The 14,671-nt window shown below is 62.2% G+C and overlaps 1 protein-coding gene across 4 annotated transcripts in view; it reads left to right on the top strand.

Annotated features, from left to right (window-relative positions):
- Positions 1–11,757, top strand: part of MYRF (myelin regulatory factor) — a 30,602-nt gene extending 18,845 nt beyond the window's left edge. For 2 of the 4 annotated variants that reach the window (XM_073883629.1, XM_073883632.1), the window contains 20 exons: positions 939–1,134; positions 2,264–2,340; positions 2,518–2,628; positions 3,026–3,116; positions 3,504–3,704; positions 3,976–4,087; positions 4,618–4,727; positions 5,357–5,517; positions 5,591–5,663; positions 5,937–6,025; positions 6,321–6,389; positions 6,836–6,916; positions 7,091–7,179; positions 7,287–7,478; positions 7,727–7,978; positions 9,008–9,110; positions 9,327–9,401; positions 9,769–9,874; positions 11,335–11,409; positions 11,612–11,757. In XM_073883629.1, the coding sequence (XP_073739730.1) occupies positions 939–1,134; positions 2,264–2,340; positions 2,518–2,628; positions 3,026–3,116; positions 3,504–3,704; positions 3,976–4,087; positions 4,618–4,727; positions 5,357–5,517; positions 5,591–5,663; positions 5,937–6,025; positions 6,321–6,389; positions 6,836–6,916; positions 7,091–7,179; positions 7,287–7,478; positions 7,727–7,978; positions 9,008–9,110; positions 9,327–9,401; positions 9,769–9,874; positions 11,335–11,409; positions 11,612–11,692 (2,344 nt within the window). In that variant the 3' untranslated portion in view covers positions 11,693–11,757. The remainder of the gene's footprint in view (positions 1–938; positions 1,135–2,263; positions 2,341–2,517; positions 2,629–3,025; positions 3,117–3,503; positions 3,705–3,975; positions 4,088–4,617; positions 4,728–5,356; positions 5,518–5,590; positions 5,664–5,936; positions 6,026–6,320; positions 6,390–6,835; positions 6,917–7,090; positions 7,180–7,286; positions 7,479–7,726; positions 7,979–9,007; positions 9,111–9,326; positions 9,402–9,768; positions 9,875–11,334; positions 11,410–11,611) is intronic. The other 2 variants (XM_073883630.1, XM_073883631.1) reach the window with 2 other exon arrangements.
- Positions 11,758–14,671: the final 2,914 nt, after the last annotated feature.

The following is a 14,671-nucleotide window of genomic DNA, read 5'->3' as shown; positions in this document are numbered from 1 at the left end:
CCATGCTGTCCAGGCCAGCCCTGCCATCTCAGGCCCTAAGGCCAGGAAGCTGGCAGCGGAGACCCCCAGTGTGGCCCATGTATTTCCCGGGTGTTCCCCTGGGGCAGGCAGGTGGGTGGAGCCCCAGGCCTTTCCGTAGATGTTAGCCAGGCCCCCAAGCCTTTTCCCCCAAGTTTGGAATCATTCTCTGCCCATCTTCCTCCAGGCAGGCCCTGGGCACTGGGAGCACTGCTTTGTGCCTGGGGACCTGGGTGAGGATGAGCCAACAGTTGCCCCCTTTCCCGCTGCCCGGAGGTCCCCCAAAGGATCCATACTTGGAATCCTTGCCCAGCCATAGATGGGTAAACTGAGGCTGCGTCTACCCTGCCCAGAGTGCCCCTCTCCGCACCTGGGCAGATGGAGGAGTCAGCATGAGGACTCTGGGGGCTTGAGCAAGCCAGTGGGCCGGGGCTGGGCCAGTCCCGAGCCGGCGCCTGGTTCCACCGTTTCCATGGCAACCAGCTGTCAGGCCAGTGAAGCTCTGCAGACGCACCCCCTCTCACCCCATCTCCTGTGAGGGAGGGGGCTTCAGGCAGCCTCCTGGGAAGGAGCCAAGGGTGAGGAGGGGCCGTCAAGCCCCCTCCTCAGGAGTTCACTGCCCTCTCGTGGCCCTCAGGGGTCTTGCCCTTCCTCCCCCCCATCACCAGGGGGGGCTGGGCCCAGCCACATAGAGGAAAGAATATTGGCGGAAGAGTTGGCCGACCTGAGCTCAAATCCTTCCGGGGACTCAGTTTTCATTTCTGAGACGTGGGGGGCAGCCCCATGAGTGGTCTGAGGATCGGGGGGGTGGCGGTGGGGACTGGGTAGGAAATCGCTTTGCAACGCAGGCATGGGGGAGGGACATTCCAGGCCTGGCTTTGGTGGGGGTGCCTCTGGTGAGTACCCTCACCTGCCCCTAGGCCCATGCTCACCTACCGTGTGGACGCTGACAAGGGCTTCAACTTCTCGGTGGGCGACGACGCGTTCGTGTGCCAGAAGAAGAACCACTTCCAGGTCACGGTGTACATCGGCATGCTGGGCGAGCCCAAGTACGTCAAGACGCCTGAGGGCCTCAAGCCCCTCGACTGCTTCTACCTGAAACTGCACGGAGTGAAGGCAGGTTTGGGGGCTCAGCCAGGAGGGAAGGGGAGCAGGGAATGCTTGGGGACCTGAACGACCCCAAGGCAAAATGAGGGTACCTGCACCCCAACCGTCAGCCCCCTCAGCCCCCTTCTCAGCTGTGCTCCCTGATTCCTTCTCTACCCGGTGACCCCCCAATCTATACCCCCAACCCAGACCCTTCTCCTGACCCCTATGTTGGCTTAGATCCTCAGCCCCAAACGAACTCCCTGTCAGCCTGCCCCTCCGTCGGGGCTCCCCACTCAGGGAGCAGGGCTCCAGGGCGCTGGTTACCCAAGCCACTCCGAGGGCCATCCATCCAGGGGCCCACTTGCCCCCACCTCATCATCATGCACCAGGTCTGGCTATTCTCCTCGAGCCTCTTCTCCCCTCGGCCTCTCCCTGGCCCCGACCACACCCCCACCTCGTCTAAGTGACCACAGCAGCTTCCACGGGGGCCACCAGCTCACTCTCCCCCTGAGACACCAGCGGGCACGACACTTGCCATTCTTCCAGAGCTCCTGGTGCCCTCCAGCGAAACTTGACTTCTGAGCTTCGCCCACGAGCGCTTCCCTCCAGCCCTGCCTCTGGTTGTGCCCCAAACAGGGTTGCGCCCATTCACAGCCCCCGCTTTCCTGAGGCGGCTCCCCACCTCTGGGACACCCTGAGAAGGCCCATTCCATCCCTCCTCCTCTGGCCTTCCCGTTCACTCTGCTACAGTCCTCGGCCCTTGGGGACACCTGCCCTGAGGCTCCTCCCCTGGGGCCCCTCTAGCCCCTGCCTCAGAGTGGCTGATTTGGAGCCCACGACCTCCCTGGGGGCACTGCTGCGTGGGTTTCCTCCATTGCCAGGAGCTGGAACCTGGCGCCTTGGCGTGGCTCCGCCGCTGCTCATGGAGGGGCCGCGGGGATGGGGGTGGGGGCCGTGTGTCCGTGGAATGTGTGAGTGGGTGCATGCGTAGCTGGGAGAGCCATGTGACTGTCTGTGCCCTCATTGGAGGGAGGGCCTCGCCTCCAGTTCCGGGGGAGCTCGGGCTGGGCCAGGCCCGGGCTGAGCGGCTGAAGGGTGGCAGAACCAGGCGGGGACCCCGGCCCTGATGAGCCACTGGCCTCTGCTTCTCCCCCAGCTGGAGGCCCTGAACCAGTCCATCAACATCGAGCAGTCACAGTCGGACCGGAGCAAGCGGCCCTTTAACCCTGTCACGTGAGTGTCAACCCTGGGGGTGGTGGTCCCCGGGTGGACTGGCCCTGGAGCTGGCTTGGGAGCTGAGGGGGCCAGGCAGGCACCCACGATATCTGCCTCCCGCGCATTCCCGACTGGGCGCCTGGCTCTTGGAAGCCCCCCTCCCTGTGTCCTGAGTCCCCTGCCGCTCCTCTGCAGGGTCAATCTGCCCCCTGAGCAGGTCACGAAGGTGACTGTGGGCCGTCTGCACTTCAGTGAGACCACTGCCAACAACATGCGCAAGAAGGGCAAACCCAACCCTGACCAGAGGTGAGCAGGCTGCACCCCGGCCCTGGCGGGCCCTCCATCTCTAAGGAGGAGGGGCAGGAAGACACTGCTGTCGCAGTGTCCCACACACTGACCCATTTTACAGAAGAGAGACCTGAGCCTCCCAGCTAAGGCTAATGGAGTTAAGGATGAGAGAGCAGAAGCCTGGCTTCTGGATGAGCAGCTCCAGGTGTCCTAGCTGTGGGCCCTGGGGAGTTTCTGCCCCCTGGTGGAGACTCAGGTTCCTCCTCTGTAGGATGAGGTGTTAATGCCCTCTCCCCACTGGGGTGCTGGGAACCCCGGGCACTGTACAGCAGACATGGGCCGGGGAGAAGGGGGTGGGCGGGCAGGGGCAGGTGGGGCAGGACCCCGGGTGCCTCTAAACCCCTGTGTGCTGCAGGTACTTCATGCTGGTGGTGGCCCTCCAGGCCCACGCCCAGAACCAGAACTACACGCTGGCTGCCCAAATCTCAGAGCGCATCATCGTGAGGGTGAGGGCTACCTCCTCCCAAGGGATCAAGAGTTCTCCCGGGAGCTGGGAGCGGCGGCGCCCAGGAAAAGTACTGGGGTCCTGGGGAGTCAGGAGCTAGAAGGCTGATCCTGCTAGGCCCTAGCTGGGTGGCTTCGGGCAAGTTCCCACCCGCTGAGCCACCGTGTCTCCTTCACAAGGGTGGAGGTGGACAAGGCCTGGGTAGCCTCCTGAGATCCCACGAGTGACTGAAAGGTGCCACAGTGGGAGGTGCAGTTTAAGTTGGGCGTGGTGGGGTGAGGATCCCTGCCTGGAGCCGGAGGGGTAGCTGCAGGGTTTCCGCTTTGCCCAGGGCACTGCAGGTCCCCCGCCCCTGGGACTGATCCAAACCCCGGCCCACTTGTGCTAGGCCTCCAACCCAGGCCAGTTTGAGAGTGACAGCGACGTGCTGTGGCAGCGGGCGCAGGTGCCCGACACTGTCTTCCACCATGGCCGCGTGGGCATCAACACGGACCGGCCCGACGAGGCGCTGGTAGTGCACGGCAACGTCAAGGTCATGGGCTCGCTCATGCACCCCTCGGACCTGCGGGCCAAGGAGCACGTGCAGGAGGTGGGGGCGGGGCTGTGGGCGAGGGGCGGGGCCGTGCGGCCGGGAGAGCGGAGTTCCCCGCGGGAGGGGCGGAGGGCGAGGGGGCGGGGCTCGTGGGGGGGGCGGGGCCAGGTGGAAGGGCAGGGCGGCAGGGGAAGGAGGTGAGGGAGGCAGGCCCTAGGGGTCTCCCCGCCGCACCGCAGAGCCCGGGCGGCCGCCGTACAACCCCAGGCCCCACCTCGGATGGGCCCAGGAGGGGAGGGGTTCAGTTTCGGTCCTGGTTCCCGGGCAGGTGGACACCACGGAGCAGCTGAAGAGGATCTCGCGCATGCGGCTGGTGCACTACAGATACAAGCCGGAGTTTGCAGCCACGGCGGGCATCGAGGCCACGGCACCAGAGACCGGTAAGGACCGGCCTGCGCGGACTGGGGCTGGGGTCCGGGAACCCGGCAACCTCGGCCCTCAGTCACCCCGTCCCCTGTCCCAGCCCGCTGGAAACCCCACTCCCAGGCACCCCTCTCCTTGACTCCTGGAACTCCTACCCAGGGAATCCTGCCCTCTAGAAGTCCCACCCCTCAGCCCTTGGAAAATCGGACCTCCCCGGGTGTCGGCTAGCTACCCCCTTGACACTAGAAGTCCCGGAATCCTGGTCCCGGGATCCTCGGCTCTTTAGGTGAATCCTGCTTTTGTCTCTGCCCACTTCCACTGGGATCATTCCTCCGAGGAATCCACCCTTGCCCCAGGCCAGGGAACCCCACACCTGAGCCCCGGAACTGCAGCCTTCTGAACACTTGTCCGTCGGAGCTTCCTGCTCCAGGGCACCTTGGATCCCAAATCTCTAGCCCCCAGAATTTTGCCCTCCTCACACCGGGCCCCCTCCTTACATGATGGTGCTGTGGGCGTTCTCCACCCCACTCCCCTCCCAACTCCGCAGGTGTCATCGCCCAGGAAGTGAAGGAGATCCTGCCTGAGGCCGTGAAGGACACTGGAGACTTGGTCTTTGCCAATGGGAAAACCATAGAGAACTTCTTGGTGGTGAACAAGGTCTGCAGGGTGGGAGGCCTTGGGTGGCCCAAGGGCAGGGGGTGGGCCAGCTGGGGGGTGTTCATCTCCCCCTTGGAGACTGGGAGGGCTGAAATGCAGGGGGTGAGGGCAGCCCAGTCTTCTCTCATGTGTCCAGACCCCCCTCCCCACCTCCCAGGGAAGGGGGTGAGCATCCAAGGGCCAGCTGGCGACACTATGGTTGTGTGGTCTACAGCAAGACGAAGCGCACTGGGGGTCATTTTCCTCCCCTTCGAAAGGAGGTTAAAGAGTCACTGCCAAGACCCTCTCGGGTGGCTCTCGCAAAGCTTAAACATGGCTTGTGGTGAGGGTGAAGTCATAGGTTTTGGCCTCGGCTGAATAGTAAGGAGCTGAAGCGTACGACCCCACGTTCACGAGATCAGAGGTTGGGCGCCTCTGAGAGACTGTTCCGAAGGGGCGGGAAGGGCCGTTCCGGCTGGACGGGTGGCCCAAGCAATGGTGCAGAGGTGGGGCAGCTGTTTGGAGGCAGGCACAGGAAGTTGGGGGAGCTAGGGCTGGCCTGGGTAGGGAGGCTTGGAGGGCCTTCCACGCGGCCGCTCCCTGTAGCCCAGGGCTCCCCAGGGGCTGACGGCGCCCATCCCCCGTGGCAGGAGCGCATCTTCATGGAGAACGTGGGTGCTGTGAAGGAGCTGTGCAAGCTGACGGACAACCTGGAGACGCGCATTGATGAGCTGGAACGCTGGAGCCACAAGCTGGCCAAACTGCGGCGGCTGGACAGCCTCAAGTCCACGGGCAGCTCGGGCGCCTTCAGGTGGGGGCGTGGGCCAGGCAGGGGCAAGATCCCCTTCCCAGAGGCACCTCTGACCCTGGCCCTCTTGCTGCAGCCGTGCAGGGAGCCAGTTCAGCCGGGCGGGCAGTGTCCCCCACAAGAAGAGGCCCCCCAAGGTGGCCAGCAAGGTGAGGGTGGGCACGGATGGGAGATGGGAGGCAGGTTGGGCCGGGCCCTCGCTCTCCAGGCTCTCTGACTGCGAGGGCTCCTCTTTCCTCCCAGCTTTCTAGCTCTCTGGCCCCGTTTCTCCTTCCTCTCCCTCTGTCCATCCCCCCACCCCCACCGTAGGCATGAGTAGACCTTAGCACCCCCACCTCCAGCAGAGCCCACACCAAGGGACACCATGGGCTCCCTAAGTCTGGGCCTTTTCTGCTTCTTCCCCTTTTCCTGTCGGTCCTCAGTCGTCCTCTGTGGTCCCAGACCAGACCTGCATCAGCCAGCGCTTCCTGCAGGGAACCATCATTGCCCTAGTGGTGGTCATGGCCTTCAGGTGACTTGTGCCCCGGGCTCCAGGCAGGGCTGGCTGGGGGGAGGTGAGCTGCCCTTGGGCCCAGGCCTGGAGGAAGAGGAAGATGGGGCTGGGAGATGAGACCTGCCTGAGGTCTCTGGAAAGGAAGCGGGCTGCCTCCTTCTGTCCCATGCCCCGGGGGCGGGAGGAGACCGTGGAGAGGCATCATTCATTCGCAAGCACAGCCCCTGGAGCCAAGGACCACAGACCCTGCCCTAGAGAGAGGGCCAGGACCATGGCGGCAGCTCTAACAGTGGCCCTTTTTTGTGGCTCCCAGCGTGGTGTCCATGTCCACACTGTACGTGCTGAGCCTGCGCGCCGAGGAGGACCTGGTAGAAACTGATGGGTATGTCCCTGGAGGCCTGGCTGCCGGCCAGGCTGCCAGGACAGGTGGGGCTTTGGTGGGCAGCCCAGGGGCAGCGGAGCTGTGGAAGCTGTTTCCTCCGAAGGGGACAGCGCCTCAGGCTCTCAGCCCGTCCGGGCTTGCAGGGCCGGGTGGGAAGGTCTCCCTGGAGGAGGGGCAGCATTTTCGCTGTCCAGGCTGAAGCCAATGTTTCTACTCAGTGCTCCTTGAGGTAGCTGGGCCTCTGCGAGTCAGGGGGCATCTGAGGGGCCCAGGTTGGAAGGGGGAGTTGGCAGGGAAGGAGGGCCAGGGTGGGACCCCGGGCTCTTGTCTGCCCACTGTCACCTCAGCTCCGGGGCTATCTCTGACCGTGTCTTTTCTCTCTCCTCCCCTGCACCTGTTCCCCCCCACCCCCGCCCCGGTTCTTTTTCCTCTCTGCCACCCCTTAGCTCTTATGCCGTGTCCACTTCCTGTCTTCTGGCCCTGCTCCGGCCCCAGCACCCTGGGGGGAGTGAGGCCATGTGCCCATGGTACGTGTCTGGACCAAGCCCCCTCCCTCCTGCCTCTGGCTCCTGCCATCCTGCCCCCTGCCTCTTTTCCGCCATCCCTGTCCCTTCTGTCTCTCCTGTCCACTTCTCTGGGACTCCCAGGCCTCCCTGCTCAGGCTCTCGCAGTCCCTCTGAGCTCAGCTCGCCCCTCCCCAGCAGGTCCAGCCAGAGCTTCGGGACCACCCAGCTCCGACATTCCCCCGGGACCACTGGGCTGCCAGGCACACCGCCCTCCTTGCTGCTGGGTGCGCGCTGGGTGGGTCTGGAGGGTGGGGGTGGGGGGAAGGGAGCGGTGTTCTGAGCGGGGACTCAGCTGCCCGGCCCGGAGCTCATACAGCCTCGGCTTCCTCAGTTACCACTGGCCTGACCAGCTCGGCCCCAGGTCCGGTCATCCCCACCTTGGACCTGTGCTCTAGCCGCCCTTGCCCAGTCGTCTGCTGCTCCTCGCCCACCCCCAGCCCTACCGCTGCCCCGAGTCTTGGCCCCAGCTTTAACCCTGGCCACGGCCTCAGCCCCAGTCCCAGCCCCTCCACCAACCGCTCAGGTATGGCTCTCCCGGGTCCAGGGTTTGGGTTGAGGGGGTTTTATGTGAGTCCCGAGGAAGGCCCCGAAGTCTCACTGGTGGGAGGGTATCCTGAAGCCCAGAATGGGGCTCTGGAGAGATTGGTGGGTCTCCCCGAGGGGACGAAGAGACAGAGGGGGGGTCACCCAGAGTCTGGTGAGGTGTTGGAGAAAGCGGGACAGGAGACAGCCAGTTCCCCCTGCTCAGCCTGTCCCTCATTCTTTTCACAGGCCCTAGCCAGATGGCCCTGCTGCCAGTCACCAACATCAGAGCCAAGTCCTGGAGCCTGTCAGCCAATGGTATTGGCCACTCCAAGCATCCAAAGAGCTCAGAGCCTCTGGCCAGCCCTGCAGTCCCCTTCCCTGGAGGGCAAGGCAAAGCCAAGAACAGCCCTAGCCTTGGCCTCCATGGCCGGACCCGCCGAGGGGCCCCCGAGCCTGGCCTGAGCCCTGCTCAGCCCACTCAGGCCCAGGGCCAGCCAGGTACTTGCCCTACCTGCCTGCCCCCTCATCTTCTCAGCTCAGCCAGCGAGGCTCGCTGACCAGGGCGCCGCTCAGCCCAGGCTCCAGAAGGCCTGGCGCAGGACCGTCAGTCGACAGCCATTTGCTGGGCGTTGTGCAGTCCCAGCCATGAGGCTGGGGGCCATATGTAACTCGCCTCATTCAGTGCTCACACATCCCAGCGAGGAAGGGGTCATCCCCATGGTTCAGATGGGGAAACGGAGCCGGGTTGTGTGGCCGGGCAGCCGCAGAGCTGGAATCCCACCCCATGTTGGCCAATGCCAGGGCCCCGGAGGTCACGGAGGAGGCCAGGGGCCTTCTGGGCTTCAGCCAGGTGGCTCTGCTCTAGATACTGGGCCTCCTTATCAGGTTTCATTTGATGGGTTTTGTGGCTTAAAGAAAAAAAAAAAGAGCTTAGGAATGGTGACTTGCTGAGGTTGAAGTTCAGAGTGATGGGGAAACCCCAGGGGCTCCTGCTCTGTGGCCGGCTGTGTGCGTGGTATGGGGGTAATGAAGACAGGCACGCCCTGACCCCGAAATGCTCAAGAGACCTGAGAACACAGTACTGTAGTGCTGGTAGGTGTTTAACAGTTGGCTCTTGGGGAAAAAAGCCCTGATTTGTGGTGACTGACTGCTCCCACTGCGGCTGACTTCAAGCTACCAACTTGATGCCGCTGAACTGAACTGAATATGGAGGAGATGTGTGCAGGCAGGAGAAAGGACTGTGAGCGGGCTCCTGTAAGCCCCTGGCAAAGGATATGGAAGACCCATCCCTGCTCCTGGTATTCAGGTTCTGTCAAGGAGGCAGACCCCAGGCTCACGGGAAGTGGCTCTTCGTAGTGCTGGGGGGGAAGAGGGCGGTGTGACCCTGGCCATTGTGGGGGTCTGGAAAGAATAACCTGAAATTAACTTATACTAAGGTGTGAGTGACTGAATGTGAGCCTGGCAAGGAACGGCTTGGCTGCTGCTTATTTGTATCCTGCCTTGTCACCCTCCTCCCTGCCCCCACAGCCTCTCTCCTTGCAGACCCAGTGCCCTCCCTGACCTCCATCCAGGTGCTGGAGACATCAATGCCCATCACTTCCCAGTACTGCGCTCCAGGGGATGCCTGCAGGTGGGCTTGGCTCCCTCCCTTCACCCCAAGGACAGATTCCCTCAGGTGCCATGAGCCCAGGCAGGGCAGATGCCCAGATGCCGTCCCCCTCCAACTCCCCCCCCAAGGTGGGGCAGCCGCTTTCCATGGGCTCCAGTACAGACCTGGGGCTGGGGTGTGCAGGCAAGGGGCTTCAGCAGGGATCCTTGGTCCAAGGAGCCGTGTTTGCCCCTACAGGCCTGGAAACTTCACCTACCACATCCCTGTCAGCAGCAGCACCCCGCTGCACCTCAGCCTAACTCTGCAGATGAAGTGAGTGCCAGCATGGGGCAGTGGAGACGCGGCGGTCCTCGGCAACTTGGGGAAGGGGTCTGAGAAGGGATGCTAAGTAACTTTATCCCTTGCTCTGTGCTGGACTGGCTGTATGACCCTGGCGGTCTCTGGGCTTCAGCTCCTTATCTAGAAAAGGCTGTTGTTTCACGGGTGTGAAGACCATGTGGGATGGTAGATGGGAAAGGGCTGTCTAGGGCCCGACTAGTAGGCATCATTTTCGGGCTGTGTGAGGATTCGTGGCTTGTTTTCAGCAGGGCAGGGGAGGTGGTGTGGAGGGCTGGCTGGGGGCGGGGTGGGGTTGAGGAACTCGGAACCCCACTTCCCCGCTAACCGGGCCTTCCCCCAGCTCTTCGTCTCCCGTGTCTGTGGTGCTGTGCAGCCTGATGTCAAAGGATGAGCCGTGTGAGGAGGGGGGCTTCCCACAGAGCCTGCACACCTACCAGGACACCCAGGTAGGAGGCGACTGGGAAGCTGGGGGCCAGCCAGGCCCCAGGGCTTCATCTTCCCTGGCACAACTGGGCCCCCAACAGGTGAAGAGGAGGAGCTGGGAGTCAGAGTGAAGGCATCTCCACAAGGGTCCCTTAAGGCCTGGGCCTCTGGGCTCACTGCAGAGCATCTCCTTGCCCTGTCCTTGCTCTGTCCCATCCCTGCCAAGAGCCCCTGGCAAGAAAACAGTTCCACCAGGACTAACCTGGGGTGAACGCAGTGGCGGGGATGAGGAGGGTATCCTAGAGGCCCTTGGCAGGGAGAGCTAAACTTGTCTGTGCTCAGGGTCAGAACAGCCACCCCAAAAGTCATGTTTAATGAAGACGAAACCTGCGGCATGATTCGGGGTCAGCTGGACAAAGAAAAGAGGACACTGTCCCAGGCGCAGAACAGCACGTGCAGAGGTTCGGAGGCCAGGGAACGTGTGACCTTCTGGCAGAGCTGGACATGTGGCAAAAGGCTAGGAGTCGGGAAACAGGAAGGAGCCCAGTCCTCAAGCTCAGGCTGGGCAGCGGCACAGTTCAGTCCTCCAGTTTGGAAGATTGCTCAGCCTACCTTGTAGAGGCCTGCCTCCTGCTCTGAGAACCAGATGACCATGGCCCTTTCCTTGTCCAGCTCCTACCCCCATGTGACCCAAGTTGTGACTCTCCGCACAAGTGGGAATTTCTTCTCAACGATTCATGTTTATTCAACAAAAATGTATTGGGGTTCCTCTGTCCCAGGCCCTGTGCTGGGCCCATCTGTGGGGAGACCGGGGTGGGGGACGGGGGTGGACACGGGCCTTGCCTTGGAAGAATGCACTCCCTAGCTGGGAAGATGTGCAGAAAGTCACTTGAGTGGGTGAGAGCCTTGAAAGAGGCGCAGGCAGAGGAGAGCACGCCCGCAAGTAGAGGGAGAGCCCAGCCAGCCGCTGTCAGGATGCAGAGCTCAGGCCCGGGGCCACGTACAGGGAGGCCACGCCAAAGCCTCAGCTGGGACACGGGCAAGCTGTCTGAAGGTGGGCCTCAGGCTCCCGTGCAAGGGAGAGCACGACAGCCCAGGAGCCTGTGTGTCAATCTCCGCTCTGCCACACGGTGCCGTGTGATTCAAGCAATAGCTCAGCTTCCTCATCGATAAGCAGCATCACCTTACTGGGCTGGGGTGAGGATGGGGTTCATGAAATACTCTGATGTGCCTGGAGCATAACGGGGAGCGAAGGCGGCAAAAGACAAGGCGGGGACCAGGGGAGGGCAGCTTTGGACTTGCGGGAGCCTGGCTCCGAGTCTGCGTAAAGGGTGCTACTGCTCCCCAAAGCAGAACGTGCTCCCTCCCTTCTCTCTTCCCAGCTCTGACTTTAGCCTCCGTAACACGTGCCCTAGAGCCCAGGGCTGCTGGCTGGGATAGGGCCAGGGGGCTGTCTTCACCCCTCCCTCTCCCCTTTCTCCAGGGCACTTCCCACCAGTGGCCAGTAACAATCCTGTCCTTCCGAGAATTCACCTACCACTTCCGGGTGGCCCTGCTGGTGAGTACAGGCACCCCATCTGTCCCCAGAGGCCCGGGCACCTGCATCTCAAGTGTGGGGCTTGGGGAAAGGACGTGGGGGTTCCCGGAGCACATGGCAAGACTTGGGGCGCAATGCCAGGTGATGTGGCCGGGGGGGGGAGTGCATCCTGCCCTGCACCCCCTGAGCCACCTCACCTGTTCCTGCTGCCCTCCCCCACAAGGGTCAGGCCAACTGCAGCACGGAGGCCCCGGTCCGGCCGGCCACGGACTACTACTTCCGTTTCTACCGCCTGTGTGACTGAGCTGCCTTCCCGGAGGCGGCACCACACCCGGGCCGGGGCCCCACGCGCCCCTTCCACACTGGACGCCGTGGCGTTACACTGGAGCCCGCCGCCCCGCCAGCTCTCTGCTGCTCGCTGGCACTCCCTCGGAGAGACTGAATCGGGCTTGGCCCTCCCCACGACTGGGGAAACTCGTCGGAGTCCTCACACTGGAGTTGCTGTTCCTGCTGGTCGCCCCTCACACCAGAGGGGGAGCCCGAGAGACCCCCTGGGGCCAGGACTGGACCACGTCGGATCTGTCCAGATATGGTGGTTGGAGGGCTGGCTGCAGGGGCCCTGGAGGCAAGGGTAAGCCTGTGACTGTCCAGAGCCTATCCTCCCACTCTCCCCTTTTGAGACTGCGAGCCACCCCTCTTTTGGAGTGGGGATTTGGCTGGAGCCCTAAAAGACTTGGCTGGATCCATGAGTCGGCGGAGAGTATACAGCCCTCACCCTGGAAGCTGCTCCCTGGGGGGTGGCGAGGTGGTGGACTTTTCGGGCTTTGACTGTTACGCTGGACTTGGGACTTTGAAGCTTTAAGTGTGGCCCAGGAGGTGTCTTCTCCCTGGGAGCACTGGCTCCCAAGAGCTCCCAGGGCAGCTGAAGCCAGCCCTGGATGGGTTGGCAAAGACTGACCATGTGCCTTACATATACTTAGTGCCTGGCTGAACCAGGGTGGGGGGCCAGGGGGCCAGGTCAGCCTTGGGCCCTTAAACCTGGAGTATCCTGGAAGTTCCCCACGAGCCCCCCAGATGGGTGTTGTGGCCCCATGGCCTGGGCTTCTGGGAGCTTCCAGAGCTTGTAGTGGTATCGGTGACCCATCATTCTCTCTGAGCAGAGGAGCAGGAATCCCTGTAAGGGCAGCAGGCTGGTCTTGGCTGGTGCGTGGAGACAAATAGCTTTTGCTGTTATTAATGAAGTAATTACTAAAATGCACTTAAGCCAGGGCACGAGTGGAAGGATGGAGATGGAAAGGCCAGAGAGGTGCAGAGCCCTGGGGAAACATTTACAAACACAGGGCCCTGGCTCTGATCCATCCCAGGGAGGCTTGAGACACCCATCCCACTCCCAACCACTAAGACTCTGGCTTCTCCCTCCTCTCTTGTCTGCTGGCGACCTTGTCTCCCCAAATCAAGGGATCCCATGTCGGGCTCGGCAGCAGATTCCATCTCCGCCCTCTCCTCCCGGAGGTGGAGCAGTGGGCTTGCGTTACTGAAGACGTCTTAACTCAAGTGCCAGTGTTAAAGTAACCGGTCTTGGTGGGAGCCTGGAATGTTCTAAGGCCACATCCAGGCTCACAGAAGGAGTGTGGAAATCATTTAGCCACGGCTACACGGGTTCAATGAGGGGCACAGGAATTGCCATCCCTGCCCTGTGGTGTTCTGCCACCTTTCTGGGGGCCAGGCCTTACCCCTCTCGTTCTCAGAAAGACCCAAGGCCTTTCTGTGGGGAGCTGCAATCTTGAAGAAGCTCGTGAAGTGCGGGCCCCCTTCTGCCGTGGGTCTCAAAGCACTTATCCTCCGGGGAGCTGGGGGAGAGGGCTACCCCGCCTCCTAGCTCCCTCCCTCATTCTGACATAGGAATTACGTGGCTGCCCACACCACGCAGGGAGCCAGGGAGCCAGGCCTTCCGCAGGACTACTCTGTTCTCTCTCCCCTGTCCTCCCCTGTGGGGAACCCTCCCGAAATGCCTTAAAACTGCTGAGCCCCACCCTTTGCAATAGGATTCTGGGGCTTCCTCAGTGAGGGTGCCTGTCGTCAGACTGTGGCCCCTCAGTCCTTAACTGGAAAGTGACCCTCCACTGCCCCCTGGAGCCCTTCCGGACACAGCGTAGCCCCAATCTGGTTAGCAGCTGGCTGTTTCCATGCCTGAGGAGGGGTCCTCAGTGCAAGGATTGGGGCCAAGCTGGGACTCCAAGCTGCTTGGGTGGGGTGGGGTGGGGTGGGGTGGGGCGGGGCGGGGGGGGGGTCAACCTTGGACCAAAGTTGCCTTAAGCCCATGAAGGTAAAAGGGCTTCAGGGGAGGGTAGTGGGTCACCTGCTGGAGGCTGACAGCTGCCTGCTTGGCACTGGTAAGTGGGGGTCTTGGCTCCATTCCCTACATGGGGTCCAGCAGCCATCCCTCCCTTCCCCTCTCCCCTTTGGCATTTATTCCTGGAGCCACTGGGCTAATCTCCCCCAAGCTTCAAGCTGTACATAGGGCCTCTCAATGCACAAATCCCTCTGCCCATACTGTACCCTCCCCCCCCAAAAGCCTGCATGTGCATAGAGCGCCCCTCCCTCCCAGTTAACTCCCAGTTCCTGTCCCTGAGTGCTGACTCATATTTATCGTGTACCAACTCTGACTCTGGAGTGGGCAGAGGGAAGCAGCCCTGGGCCTGCTTGTTTCCTGTCCCTGTTCTTTCCTTCTGAAGTAAATATACATATATAAATAAATGTAAAAACATGGCTTTGTATCTGACCTTGCCTCCCCATCTCTTCTTGAGACTGTTGTGGTAGGAGATGGAGTTGCCTGTGGGGCTAAGACCAACTGGAGTTCTGGGGTTCCTGAGCCAGATGGATGCCTTGTATCCCATTATCCTCCTTAGCTTCATGCTAGGCTTGGGAACAGGACTCAGCAGCCCCCTCCCCTAGCCACATCCCATGGACCTACGGCTGCCGCCCCCCCCCCCCCCCCCCCCCCCACCCGCCGAGCCCCCCCCCCCCCCCCCCCCCCCCCCCCCCCGCCCCGGTTAAAGGAGCCACCCTAGGATAAACCTCCCCTGGACACAAGCTGAGCCTTGTGAAGCTCCCCAGCACACAGAAGGGTGCCTACATTTAGAGGATGGGATTGGCCCAGGGCGGACTTGATTGGTGCGGGTTCCCAGACAAGTCTGCTCTAAAAACAACAGAGGAGGATTGGCCTGGCCCCTTCCTATCCACAGAGCTTTAAATTCCAAGGACAGACACCCCTCCCATACCC

Source organism: Callorhinus ursinus, unplaced genomic scaffold (genome assembly GCF_003265705.2).
Source record: "Callorhinus ursinus isolate GAN/ISIS: 27379988/994484 unplaced genomic scaffold, GSC_fseal_2.0 scaffold51, whole genome shotgun sequence".
NCBI lineage: Eukaryota > Metazoa > Chordata > Mammalia > Carnivora > Otariidae > Callorhinus > Callorhinus ursinus.
The sequence above is the reverse complement of the archived record's forward strand: the minus strand, read 5'-3'. Positions and strand labels throughout refer to the sequence as shown.